Source organism: Elephantulus edwardii, unplaced genomic scaffold (genome assembly GCF_000299155.1).
Source record: "Elephantulus edwardii isolate Elephantulus edwardi_28Jun2011 unplaced genomic scaffold, EleEdw1.0 scaffold00081, whole genome shotgun sequence".
NCBI lineage: Eukaryota > Metazoa > Chordata > Mammalia > Macroscelidea > Macroscelididae > Elephantulus > Elephantulus edwardii.
The window spans coordinates 5168514-5183635 of NW_006399831.1; the positions used below are offsets into that span (position 1 = coordinate 5168514).

Here is a 15122-nt window from a genome sequence, read left to right on the forward strand (position 1 = left end):
TGTTGTAAGGAGGGAAAGGTCCTTGGAGAGGGACATCATACTTGGGAGGGTGGAGGAATGGCGCAGAAGGGGAAGACTGTCTATGAGGTGGATTGAATCAGTGACTGGGGTAATCGGGATGGGTGTGTCAGAGACAGTGTTTGGTACAGGATAGAGCAGGGTTTAGGGCTGCTGTATATAGGGTTGTTATGAGTCGCAAGCGAGTTGATGGTACATAACAACAACAAAGTTAAGTGTTATAAATGACAGCGGGCAGTATACTATCTAGATTTGACAATCCTGCAAACTACAATTGTTTCCATATTGGGGACTAGGTGATTTGCCCACTGTACTGCCTCCTCTTTCTTCCAATGTTAAACTATGTTTCCCAGCCACTTTTGTCATTGAGTGCAATGGAGTGAGTGAATATGGTTAGCAGTAGTTATAAGGTATACAACCTCCAGGCCTAGTCTAATACCCCACACCACTTTTCTTAACTTGAAAGGAAATAAGAGAGCTGGTGAGAATGTGGAGTGATTAAGAGTTAATAAAGGTATTGACTGTATAGCTCCAAAATTGCTCCGAATGACTGAAAGAGGCAGAGACCATGATCCTCCATTCTGTTAACCTACATTAAACAAGATTGTGAATGATAAAGAAACTTTTCCTTAATTAAGCCAAATAAAATGTAGGCTTATCATATGCTAACTTTTTGTATGTATTTACTATCCATGACTAAACCGTTTTTGTTTTCGTTTACAGGCCTAATAATCAGTTCTACTTATTTATTATTTAGTAAAAGTTCTCTTTCTGCAATGTCTTCCCTTAGTTTCAATAAGCACATGTAAATATAGTTAGTGATGTTTTTGAAAGACGTCTTGGTGGAACAATTGCTAAGGAGCTTTTGTCTGCTCACTGAAAGGGTAATGGTTCTGCAGGATAAAGATTTGGCAGTCGGCTTCCATTAGGATTTACAGGCTTGGAAACTGATTGATGCAATTCTACTCTGTCCTATAAGGGTGACTGTGAGTGAAAATGAACTTGACAGCAATGAACTAATGTACTGAAAATAAGTTTATAGTTTCACTAGGAGACTACACAAGTTAATTTTCCTTAATTTCCATAACAAAGAAAACAAATGCTGTATTGACCAAAGAGAAAATAAATAGATTTGCCTTCACTGGCGTAAAAGTTTCAAAAATATCACATTTCATAAATAATATTTATGTTACCCAAGGCGTATTATTATTTCTTATACTGCTTGTATTTTTGAAATAATGCTGTCAGTTGGACTAATTAGAGCATAGACAAGGGAGGTGTGTGACCTGTAACGCTCCATTGTTCCAACAGACAAAAAATATAATGAAATATAATGTCTTCCTCCCATTGGAGAGTAATGAAGAACAAAACTAATTTGTTGGACTAAAAATTAATTAGACACATCAGATTCGATTGTACCTATTACTGTGAAAGTTTGCAGCTGTTCCACATATTACACCAACTCTGAAATATAAGCATGAAAAGGCCAAATGATGAGAGAAACAATGGCTATATTATTAGGCATGATTACTATGAATTTTAAATCAAAATAAATTTGTTATATGACATACTGTTTGATGCTTAAGTATTTGAATGTAGTTAATTGCATTTTGTGTGTCTGTAACTACAAGAACAATATATTATTATGAACACTGAAGTAAAAGTCACCTTGTAGGTGGAAACTGCAGACAAAAGAACAATACAGCTTTAAAATCCGTGCAAGATTGTGTGTTATATTTATATAATATTTTAATTAAAGGTCCACTTAAAGGGCACCTCTGAAATAAAAACTAAACTGAGATAGAATAGACAAAACAAAATGTAGTCTAACTCAGGACAAATCTATCAGCCATAAAACATAAAATGTCAATACATGATTTAATTAAAACAAAGGAAGAAATGAGAGTGAGATTGAGCCACTTTAGGTGCTATTTCCAGTACAGGTCAGACAATAAGGAAAGCATAAATTGAAGCAGAAAGATTAACCATTACTAAATGTCCTTTCAAGTAAAGAGTAACAGTTGTGTAGATAAGGTTATCAAGCAAGATGTTAAGTTAGATATACAAAGATAATTAAAGAAACAATTAAAAGGTTTCTTCAGGACAATAGCAAACGTAAAAAAAGAAATAAATCTCTTGGAAAAATAGCTTCCTCTGGATTGAAGTGTGTTATATGTAGGTGCCTATTTCTTTCAAGTGCTACAATTCTATTTCCCATGATTACACCTTAGGTATAGCATATGCTAGCTACTTGAATATGACATAGTGCCATTATTTATTAAATTACTTATTATTTCTTAGATTAATTTGAAAAATAACTGTATGATACACTAACAAGTTAAAATTAATTCAGTACACACTTGAAGACTTAGTATTTTTCCCTAGAAGAGGTAAGATAAGAAAAATGTGTATTTATTTGTTCTTGGTGGTGGTACTGTTAGGTGTCACCAAGTTGAGCACAACTCATAGTAACCTTGCGAACAACAGATCTGAACCCTGTGCTATCATCTCTCCATCCACATCACCTCTTACATGCTTGAGTCCGTTGCTGCAGTCCCTGTGTCAATCCATCTGGTTTGGCATTTGAGGGTCTCTTTTGCTATTCCTCCACCTTTCCAAGCATGATGTCACTCTCCAAGGAATAGTCTTTCCTAGCAACATTCCCTTCGTTTATAAGACAAGGTCTAACCATCCCTGCCTCTAAGGACCACTGTGGCTGCACTCTTCACAGATGTATCTGTTTATTCTTTTGTTGGTCCATGATATTCAAAACTTGAACACTACAGCTCAAATTTATTGACAGCTCTTCTATTATCCTTATTCATTCTTGTGCTTCCTTATCCAGCTCTCAGATACATAGCAAATGACTGAAAAGACCATAATCTGAATTAAGTGCAACTTAGCCTTCAAACTGGTATCCTTGCTATCAATAATTTGGAGAGATCTGTGACTCAGACTTTCCATATATAACACTTCTTCTGAACTCCTGACTTCTGAACTCCTGGTACCAAGGCTGTTGTCTGTGGATCCAACTAAGATGATGTTATTGACAGTTTCAATCTTTCTCCATCTATCACCATGTTGTCTATTGGTCTATTGGTTAGAATTTTTGTCTTCTTGACATTGAAATGTACAGAATCCATTCTGAAGTGATTTTCTATAGCAAGATTTTCATGTCTTCTTTACTTTCCTTATATCATATTCTTCTTCCAAGTGGCTGACACTTAAGTATTTCAGGAAGTACCATATGATAACAAGCTAATGGTAATGAAAAATGGAGTTGAACCTTTACTGAAAGCACTAGAAAAAAAAAAAATAAAGGCCCAGGAATCAATGTGATACCATTAGAATGTGTCAACCTACAAATGCAGCCCTGGACATGCTCATGAGTCTAAGCCAGGAAATTTGGAGGACAGCTGCCTAGCTGGCTGACTAGAAGAGATTGATTTTGTTCCCATTCCCAACAACATCATTAGTAACAAATGCAAGCAAAATCTTGTTGGAGATCAACCAAAAAATGGCTAGACTAGTACATAGACAAAAAAACACCAGATGTTGAACTGGGTTTTGAAGAGGTCATGACAGAGAGATATCATTGCTGATATCAGATAGATACCAGCTGAAAGAAGAGTATATCAGAATAATGTCTATTTGTGCTTTATTGACTTGCAAAAGTATTTGTGTAGATCACAACAAGCTATGACTAATTTTGAGACAAATGGGAATCGCAGGATACTTAGTTGTGCTCATCCAAAATCTATACCTAGACCAAGAGACTGTGTTGTCTGAACAGAGCAAGGGAATACTACAGGGTTTAAAATTAAGAAAAGTCTGTGTCATGGTTGTATCCTATCTCCATACTTATTCAGTCTGCAGGCATCGTGAAGGTACATAACAACAACGGCAAAATACACACATACACACAATCTTTAGAGTATACCTGTATCTTTTCAATTCATTTTAGAGTATCTCAGAAGGGAAATATTGTAGGTTTCCCTCAGGTTAAGGAATTAATAATTCTCTCTGTGAATCACTCACTAATTAAGAAAAGACAAGGCAATTTAAAGAAAAGTTAGAACTTTAACTTCTTATCTTCAATGATTTTTTCCATTTGCCTCATAAAGAAACCTTGGAGAATCAAAATATATTTGAACATAATTCTGTTTATATATAGTAACTATTTTGTAATAAAAAATTCCTGTGATATCTAACATACTCAAGATTCATTGCTTCAGAGGGAACAAAAAACAGCAGAAAATTAAAGGAATGGCTTGATCTTCTTGAATCAAATGTCAGACATATATTTTAAGAGCTGGTCACAGTGTCTTTTAAAAAAACCCTATGTTTCTTACAAATAAAATCAAGTGGAACAGAAAGGGATTTTTGGCTTTTAAAGGAAGAAAATTTGCATTTATAAGTCTTTTCCTCTGTAATGTAACCTAAGCCCATACAATGTGAGACAATTTGAGTTCAAACAGAAAATCTCAGTCTTTTTAGTGCAAGCTGTCAAAGGATAGAATTCAGGGTTCCATGATTCAATATTGAGAGGGGAATCCTACAGAAGAGGGAGTCACTGCAGGGAGACATCCCTAAATTTGTGAAAAACTCCCTTTAAAACCTAAGGTGACCCCTGAACTCAACATGCAGTACAATCTTTCCAAAGAAACTAATGGAAAGTAAGACAGAAGGTTGAAAGCTTTGAGAAGACTTTAGCTTTATTCACTGAAAAGCAATCTGTGCCAAAGTGAAACACTCATCACGTAAGGAGGAGGTATATAACAATACTGGGATTTTAAATGAAACCTCCGGAGAATATGTCATTGAAATAAATTCCTAGTCCCAACACTATAGTTTTCCACTAACAATAAAAAACACCTCATAAATAAAGTGAAAATGAGCCATTTCAAGTTAAACTTCATCAGTCAGTAAAGTAAAGCCTTTTCAGAGGAGTCTGAGTAGAGCAGTCTACAGGGGCTTGTTTTGCTAAGACAAAGATGGCATTTTCTCTGGAAGTTTACTCCTTTCTGATTTACAGCATCCCAAAACTAACTGAAGGATAAGTTGGTTCTGACTCAATGGAAATGTGTGAATGGGTGAGTTAGTGTATTTTCAGAGGAGGATGGTAATATTTCCATTGCATATAATCTACAATATCCAGAATACAATAATAATTTAAAAACATACTAGGAAGGGGAGAAGGTAAGCCAACCATGAAGACTGGAGAAATCCTAACGAGAACCAGACATCTTAAAAAAATTTAATTACGGCCCATCTGCAAAACTAGTGATTATTATCTACTGCCTTTTTAAGTCTCTTTCGTATATATCAGACATTTGGTGGGTGGGAGGTTGGCGAAACACTGAACAGCAGGCTGCATTGCTGCTGGTCATTCCCATCAGCTAGTCTTTATCATCATCAAGTAGGATTTAATTCAGAAACACAAGATTTATCTTTGGATATAACTCAACATAATTCCCCATATTAATGTAAATAGTACAAAACATGATTATCTAGATATAATCAGAAAAAAAGCATTTTAAAACTAATAAATCTAAGTTAATTTTATAAGTAAAAAATGTTGTTGTTGTTAAGTGCCATCGAGCCGCAGGCAACTCATAGCGACCCTATGAATGAGAGTTCTCAATGCTTGTGTGTCTTTCATCCTCTCTCCAGGTTCATAGGGTTTCCCGAGGCAAGCTATTATGGAAGTGGATGCCACTCCTCTTTAATGTATAATTAAATTTATAAATACAACTAAAATTTAAATGTAAAACATTAATTTATATAAATAAGAAAAATTGTAAAATATTATTTAATATATTAGAATGAAAACTGTAAAATATGACAAAGATGAATTATTATGTACCCTCAAGTCACAACTGACTCACAGCTAAACCTTCAGCAGTTTTTCAAAGGCCATAATTGATAGAGGAGGAGAAGACTGTCCATCTTTCTACCACACAGCAGATATTGGATTTGAACCATTTGCCTCTGAATCAGCAGTGCAACTCTTATAACACTATGTCACAATAGCTCACTGAGATAAATTAAGGGAGAGCAATAAGGGAGCTCTGGTTGCCTACTGTTAAGAAGCCACACTATTACCCCAAAGGCAAATTATTGAATCCACCCGCAGCTCTTCGGGAGAAGACTGGGCAGTAACCTTCCATTCCATTAACTGTCTCTGCAAAACACTTAGAGGGTCAGCCAGGAGTTGGTTCTGGCTTAATGACACACAACAACAACAAAAACATAGAGTTTTATAAATTTTTAAAAATGAATTATATAATATATAGTATAGTGCTGTTGGAGAGAAGTCAATATATTCTGAATTCCACTCCCAAATTTTTTCTTTTCCCCTATGTTGAAAAAGAAATTAAAAAGAGAGAAATGAAAATAGTCAAAGCAGGTTTGTAGAAGAAAATTATGAAGTATTTGCACTGCTGACTTCAAAAATGACTTTAAGCTACAGAAATCAAGACTCTGTGGGTGGCCATAAAGCTAGACATATAGACAAATCAAGAAACACAGGGATCCACGAATGGACTTGTAGATGTATAGTTAATTCAGGAAAGTAAAACCTTTATAATAAATAGTTACTGCATAATTGGACATACAAATGAAAATAAATCAATCCGAACCCTCAACTCTCAAATCACGTGTAATTACTTTGAGATAAACTACAGACCTAAGCACAAAAGCTAAAATTATAAAGCTTCTAGAATAAAATATTTTAAAAAAATCTTCATGTAGGGTTTTGCAACAATTTTTATACAGACATAAGCAGAAGAAAAATTTGATAAATTGTATTTTATGAAACTTTAAATTACTGGTTTAACAAAAGGCACTCACTATTGAGAAAATAAGTGTCAGATTTAGAGGAAATATTTTCAATATATGTATGTACATAACATCTATAATGCATAAATAATACTTATTAATAAATAACAAGAAACAACCAACCTAATTTTTGAAACACAGAACTGGAAAATTCACAAAGGAAAAAATGGTTAATAAACATATATACAGTTCTCCTATATTAGTTATCAGGAGTAATATAAATGGACTAAAATAAAGTTATCTTTTTACACCTGCAAAAATGCATAAAATGACAAAAGATGGCAAAGAAAAAGAAAAACTAGAATCAGTTTGCTTTGTCAGTATGAGTATAAAGTGATGAAATAATTTTTTTATGCAGTGTCAATTTTTTTTAGTGTGATTATTAAGTGATAAAAAAATAGTAATTTCTTATAAATTCAGACCTTGTCACTTCTATTAAAAAGAAATTCTACTTCTATCTATGTCTTAGTGAAATAACACATGTTCTAAAAACGATTCACTCAAAAATCTTCATCATTTAAAAAATTAGATAAAATATGGTCTAGTCAAGCACTAGAATACAACTCAGCAAGGAAAAATGTTATGTAATATATGCATAATTAGATCTTAAAAAATTACAGGCCATATGAAATATATTGTATTTCTTCAAGAACATACAAATAATCTCTGTTGATAGAAAAGTATAATATATAATAATGATAATTATTTTAACAGTGACCTTTCTTTTGGAGAAGTAAATGTGGATTACAAAATTTCTTATTTCTGGTTAAATTTTAATTTTTTTTCTGGCTATAACAAAATATATAGATTGGTAACATAATACACAGACTTTAATAGCTATCTTGTTTTCTATTATATTTTTGTGGTGCCAAAATCACTTACAGACGTTTAATTTTAAAATGATTTACAAAGACATCTGCAGTGTTTAAACTCTGAGTGATTGTGGCTTTAAGAAGTCTGTAGGACTACTATAAACATGAGAAATTATATTGGGCATTTTTATAAGAAAGGATAGTCAGTTGATCCTTCTGCCTGTATTAGGAATGTTTGTTATCATTCATAGCTAACAATCAGTAATATGTGTTAGGATGTTGAGTCAAAAGATTGTTCTGCCTTTTTTCTAGTTGACTAACTCAAAAGAACAGATCACATGTTTAGATACTTACCAATTATTATTGGCTGGGGCTCACTCTTTACCCCAACCCCTGCACTGGTGCTAGCTGCAACTTCTACTCGATACTGAATACCTGGGAATAATCCACCAATTATAACAGACCGAATGGCTGCATCCACAGTTTTGTTGATATGAAATCGAGTTTCATTTCCCAAACACCAGATCTATAGAAATGGAAAGTTAATAACAAATGAATATAAAAGTATCCTTTCTGATAAGTACACTGTTATACTTGATGAACTTTTAGAAATGGTTACCTGTCCATTTTCTAGGAGAGTGTGTAGTTGTTAGGTGCTATGCAACTGATCACAACTTACAGTGACCCTATGAACAGAAGATCTAAGCCTTGCTTAAACCTGCACCAGCCTCACAATCTCTGCCATGCACAAGTCCTTTGCTAGTCACAGTGTTAATCCATCTCCTTGAGGGTCTTTCTTGATTTCGTCGACCCTCTGTCTTTCCCTTCATGAAGTCTTCTTCTAAAGACAGCCTCCTTCTTCTGACAACATGAGCATAGTACTGAATATACCATGTGTGGAATACAGCTGTGTACTGAATACCCTATGGACTGCCCAAAGAACAAACAACTCTGTCTCGGAGAAAGTGCAACCAGAGTGCTTCTTAGGGACAACGCTGTGTATGTGTCAGCTAATGGCTTTTCGAAAGTTCAATTTCTGAGGTTTTTTTTCATATGTGTACATGTAAGGTATAATAGATCACACTTATAACAGGTTAATGTAATAACAATAAGGGATTCTAAAATCACACCATGTTCATTTTAATCTTACTATCAGCATTGAATGCTTATAATGAATAATTTAGAAAGTGAAATGATTCTCTTAGCACTTAAAGAAAGTGGTCTTTGATGGCAAATGGCATTTTGGTATGGATCAAAGTGTATTACTTTCTGCGCTTATTTATAAAAATATACATATAATCTATAAAATGTAGTGATTGAAAAATCATAATATCTAAAGTATACAACTGGGTAATATATATATTTCATTTAAGAAAATGATACCTCACATAGAAGTATTTAATAAGATTAATTGACACAAGTTATAGGTATTGATTCAGATGAAATTAAAGTCAATATTTACATTGGCAGTAATAAATCCTAATATTGATGAAAACATGCATATACATATATACTCGTACATGAGGACAAAGGGATAGAAAGTCTTAAACATAAATCCCAAGAAAGATGCATCTTTACTTCTTCCAAGAATCAAAGTGTAAAGCATATTTTTTTTTATGAAGTATGGGAATCTGTTCCTATAAAATGTGTTCAAAAATAATTCTGCTGTGTATGTACTCTCATGGGGAGCTCTGGTAGCCTTGTTGATAGGCTGTTGTGCTGTTAACCCAAGGCAGGTGATTAGAACCCATCAGCTGCTCTGTGGGAGAGGGATGAACAATCTCTTCCCATGCAATCTCCAACCTCTGAAAACCTGCTGGAGGGTCAGTTATGAGTTGGTTCTGACTCAAAGGCAATGAGTTTTTTACCTTGACATATATTCCTATTTATGAGTTATTTCATGTGGACACGCAGGTGGCTGGTTTCTGAAGGAGTAAGTTTCTAAAACTTTTTCTGTAATTTCTTTGAATAGTGTCCTATTGTTATTGACATTATGCTACCTGTGTTTCCATGAAAGGTTATTGAGATATGATTCAAATATACACTTTGCTGTGAAGTACGAGTTAAAGAAATTTACAATTTATGAAAAAATAAATTCCTAACCTCATTGAAATACATACACACACGTGCACAAACACATGATAATATTTTACTTAGAAAAATGTATTCATAAAGTAGAAGTATTAGAGGTTAAAATGTAATTATAAAGTTTTATTTCTAAAACTTTAAAACTACTTATTCTTAAATTCCATATAATATAGAGAATCTGATAAATATTTATATATAGTAGTTCTTATATAATTTGATGAGGATTAAAAAATAAGTGCTTATATATATATATATATATATATATATATATATATGTTACCCACTGACAAGTAAATTGACCTTTATTTCCAAGAAAATTCTATTTCAAAATTGATCATTTTTCTTAGGAATAACAGAATATGATCTACCATTATATTTTTATTGATGACTCAGTTTTAATTCCCATACCAAATATGAATTCTTGGATAAAATAGGGTGTCTAGTTGTCTATTCTATTGGATATACCTGCTTTGCATTTGTAGGAATTCTATAAAGACTTATTGACAGAAAAAAACCCCCCACAGATTTGCATTTTTACAAGATTTAATTATGTGTTTTACACCCAGATGGGTTAATAACATCATAAATAAAAAAATTCACAAAGTTAGACATTTTGCATCTTAAAGAAACACTAAATGATGGCAATGATACAACAAATGCATAATGTTTTTAAATAGTAGCAAATTCACCAGCTGACAAATAATAAAGGATCAGCTGTTTTTATGTCAGTTTTCTGAAATTTTTTTCTTCTAACGTTTCCCTTTTTTCAAGTGAAATTTTAATTAGGTCTTCAATAAATAGAATAAAATATAATTTAAGAGTAGGCATATGCTCTTCCCCTGTCCTAGTCTTCCTCACTGCATGACCTTTTTGACAGCACCCTTTTCTGATAACAGTGTTTAATCATAGCCCTAAAGCCTCTTGCACCAAACTCACTCCAATAACAAAGATAAAGACAGTTCTTGGGATGAGGGCTCATTGCTCTTCTGTACTGCATCTCTCAAAAGCCCTGAGGTTCTGGAATCACATTTTATATAAGAAAATTTTAATTGTTTTGATTTAATTGTTCAACTGAGTATGAGTTCTACAGATGCAACCTTTGCGTTAAAACCTATCCCTCTATATATTTGCTTTACATGTCAAGCAAGGATATTAGCATTTTCAAGTAAATAATCACTTTGCATTTAAACTCCTTAACGGGGCCAAATAACAAGTCTCATTCTTCTGACACTGAGCATCTCTAGGAACCTTTGTTTCTGAGCCTACCTTGTATTCTTGGATGATTCCGTTCTGATGATCTGGAGGAGGAGGATCCCAGGAAACACTGATGCTTGTGCTATTATGGCTTCCAACTGTCAGCACAGTGACTGACTGTGGAGGTGCACTTGGAGCTGCAGAAGGAGAAATCAGAATAAACACAAATGCCAAGCCCTGGGGTGAACTACTGCTATCTACACAATATGAATATAAAGACTAGATACATGGCCTTTTGACTTCCAGTAGTACTTAATGTGCATATACTGTCCAACAGTGATATTTTGGGGGAAACAACCTTGAAAATATAGTAGACTGACTATAAATACAACAGCTAGGCAATATGTCCTTGGTAGAAAATTTAAGAGCTGATAGTAAATTCCAAGGAGTGTTTCTATATGTTCAAAATGAAACTGCCTAACTTAATTCTCACACTAGCTTCAGAAGGGTGAAATAATACTTTGTTCAGTTTCACAGATGAGGAAAGACATGGTGAGTTTAATAGACCCCATCAAGTCAAATAGCAAGTCAGGATTTGAACCTAGGTCTGTCTGAGCCTAAACTCTGGTTAATTCAAATGTAACAGGTTGTCTTTCTAAAATCAAAACAAAATAAATACCACTTCTATAAAAAAGTATTTTAAGAAGATTTCCTCCCAAAATATTAGCAGTAGCTATTTGTGAGTGTTGGCACATAAGAAGGTTTTTGTATTTCTTTCATGTCATAACATGTTAATATGTTATAAAATTCATGGGTTTTTAAAAATTTTTTAAATTTTATTATTTTTGTGTGAGTGTACCATCAAATCAGATCTGAATGGTACAGGAGGAGATTGTCCCTCCTTCCCCGGCAGAGCATCTGGTGGATTCGAACAGTGCACCTCTGGGATTGTAGTTGCAGCTCCTTACCACTAGGCCACCAGAGCTCCCCTTATAAAATTCATGTTAATAAGAAACATCTCTAATTTCTAGAAATACAGAAGAAAAAAATATTTTGTTTGCATATTGAGCAAAATGATCACCTGTGATAAGCGGTCCTAAAATTTAAGATTTAAAATGTATTTTTACATGGACTGGCAAAGAAGTCTAATCATAGAAACAATTTTTGCTGGGTCAAATGTCAAATGAGCAAATTTTCTTTCCTACAATAATTCTTTTCCTTTATAGTCCTATTCCTGATTACAATCACCAAGGGGGCCGGGGGGGGAAGATGTGGGGAAACTTTCTGATTTTTAGGCTGCAATTCTATAATACAGTATATTTGAGAAGTAAAAAAAAAATCAGAAAAAGAAGTGTCTTCTCACTGAAACTCTGGATTTAAAAGCAAATGTAGGGAAGTCAAACTCAAAAGCCTCCTTGGTAGTTAACATACCAAAAAATTTGGTGATATGAAAGGATTTTCCTAGAAAAAGGTCTATATTTTAAAGCTTTACACATTTCAGTATTTTAAAAAATGCAAATAGAATATTAACACATATTTTAAGACTTTATCAGAAAGTATAGGAAAGTTGGGCTATAATTCCAAGGGCATGTGGTTCAAACCCACCAGGTGCTCCACAGAAGGATAGGCAATCTCCTCCTATGAAATGTATTGCCTCTGGAAACCAACTGGAGTGTTGGCTATGGGTTTGTTCTGACTTGATCACACACAAAACCAACAATAATCAGAAAGGATTCCATTGTTTAATGAGATTGTCATAATGGCATATTTCAATCATGTTTGCTATATGTGCATTGAAATTGAACACACAAAGACATGTGTTAATGGAACATTGCTTTTTATCATCCTTCTCTGTGCAAATATTGTTGCAAATAATGACATGATGACACAAATCCAACTGCCTGTTGGCCAGCTCTGTAGGTATTTAACAGACTGCATTAAAAAAGAATACTTCTAGTTTCTCATTTGGCTGGCTGTTGGCCTGGAGAGGACACCATGCCTTTTTCCTGACAGGTCAATTATTCTTGCACTCAACATCTTTCTAAAGATGTGAAAGTACTCACAGCGTTGTTCATAGTCCCCAGATAGAGCCCTGCTGAGTACTATTTGTTAGCCTCACAAGGCCACAGAAACTGGAGATTAATGTCTACTGAATGGTGACAAATGTCTGATCCACAGGAAGAGTCTAACAGCAGTGAAACTGATTTGAGGAAGCCTGCTTCAAACAGCTTTCCATATAAAATGGACCTACTCTACATCTTAACACTACCATTTAAATGCATAAAGTAAAATTAAATGGAAAATAATGGACTACTGTGCTAATTTTTCCCTATTCTTTACACATCCTAAAAATGGATAGTTGCTTTAAAAATTGTTAACTTTTGTTTATATCAGTATTCCATACTCTAAGTTCACATAAAAATAATATTTTAACACTGCTATGAACTCCGTTTGTGCCTCAGTTCTCCTTTTCTCAGGGTATATTCCAAGTAGTGGAATAGTTGGTTCACATGGAATTTCTATGTTCAGCTTTTTGAGGAAACACCAAATTGCCTTCCAGAATGGTTGCACTATTTTACAATCCCACCAACATGTTCCTAGCTTGCCAACATTTATTACTTGCTATCCTGTTAAAACTTGATGCTGAGTTAACGGACTCAGTTCCAAAAGGACAAATATTGTATAAAACCATTATTGTAGAATGAGTACGAGGATCCAAGGTGGGGAGGAGGGTAGAAGCAGAGGGATGAAGATGGAGGGCAGGGCAATGGATTAATCATGCGGTTGTGAATTTGATGGGGGCAGTTGAGGGAAATTGGAAGAATCTGGTCTGAAAAACAATGTACTCAAATTTTGTAAATAAACTAGTATAAAAAAGAAATTAAAAAAATATTTTATAATATCGAGCTTATCAATCTTCTTATTTGGACAATCTGGGACAAGTACAAACTAGTTTAAGAAGTCTACATAAACAAATGTTTTTAATACTTCTCATATATTACTTTATAGTTAAGATGTTTAGAGTAAAATGTCTTCAAGAATAGAAAGATATTTGGTATCTGACTTTGGTTACACAGTGGTGCCATTTCTTTATAAGCTTCTATTTCAGTGAAGGAGACACTAGGAAATGCATTGGATGAAGCTTCCCTTAATATCATGTCTATCATACTGTATTTAAAATATGTTCACAGAAGAAAAATTCCAGAAAAGAGAAGAGAAAACATGAACTTCACTAAGAAGAAGACCATTGTAAATATGCAAGTGATCTTCTGGTCAGCAACTGTGAGACTGGTAAGCCCCACAGCTCTGTAGACTTATCAAAGAAAATGCCACACACCACCAGAGGAAGAGATGCCACAAAGAAGAGAATGCTTTATGTTTCACGTAGCCTATCATTTAATGAAGCTAATTGAGTTAAAAGTCAGATAAAAAGAATGGAAAAATATTGCATTAGCAATTATTCTAGTCTAGAAAGAGATGTAAAATTTGTGACAAATGTTGATTTAAGAAATATTATACATATATGAAGGTCAATGGCTTTCTTAGAAAACAGTAAGAAATGACACTTCCTAAATAGTAAGCTATTATTGCAAGAGAAATTTATTTAATTATGCTATCACCATCGCTCACTGCCTTTTGTCATGCCAAGTCCAACTCATTATGATTTTTCATTGAGTTCCCAAGACTGTAAACTAAAATAGGAAGAGATTGCCCATCTTTTCTCCACAGTGGGTTTGAACTGCCAAAGAAGTACCACTTTGGGGTTAGCAGTTAAACTCGCTGGACTAGGCCATCAGCGTTCCCTATCTGTGGTTTATGTTCTTGTTGTTAGCTACCTTTAATTAGACTACTACTCACAGTGTCCCTGTGAGCAACAAATCTAAACCGTGCTCTCCTGGGTCTCATAATCTCTGATATGCACAAGCATATTGTTATAGTCACTGCGTCACTCTATCTTATTGAGAATCTTCAGGTCTTTCTCTCTTTCTCCGACCTTTTACCTTTCCCAGCATGATGTCCTAGTCCAAGGCCTGGCCCCTCCTGATATATATATGTAATGCCAAACTCCTGCCATCAAGTCGATTGACTCCTACCAATCCTGCAGGAAAGCTGTAAATCTTATGGAAGCTGACCACCCCATTTTCCCCTCTAGAGTGAACGGTGAGTTTG

General features: G+C 34.2%; 1 protein-coding gene across 1 annotated transcript in view; it reads right to left on the reverse strand.

Moving 5' to 3' along the window:
* The window catches only part of ROBO2 (roundabout, axon guidance receptor, homolog 2 (Drosophila)), an 843022-nt gene that overhangs the window by 77605 nt on the left and 750295 nt on the right, over window positions 1–15122 (reverse strand). Inside the window, exons 15-16 of the mRNA XM_006889811.1 lie at window positions 11025–11149; window positions 8025–8196 (exon numbers count right to left, since the gene is read on the reverse strand). Coding sequence (XP_006889873.1) covers window positions 8025–8196; window positions 11025–11149 — 297 coding nt within the window. The remainder of the gene's footprint in view (window positions 1–8024; window positions 8197–11024; window positions 11150–15122) is intronic.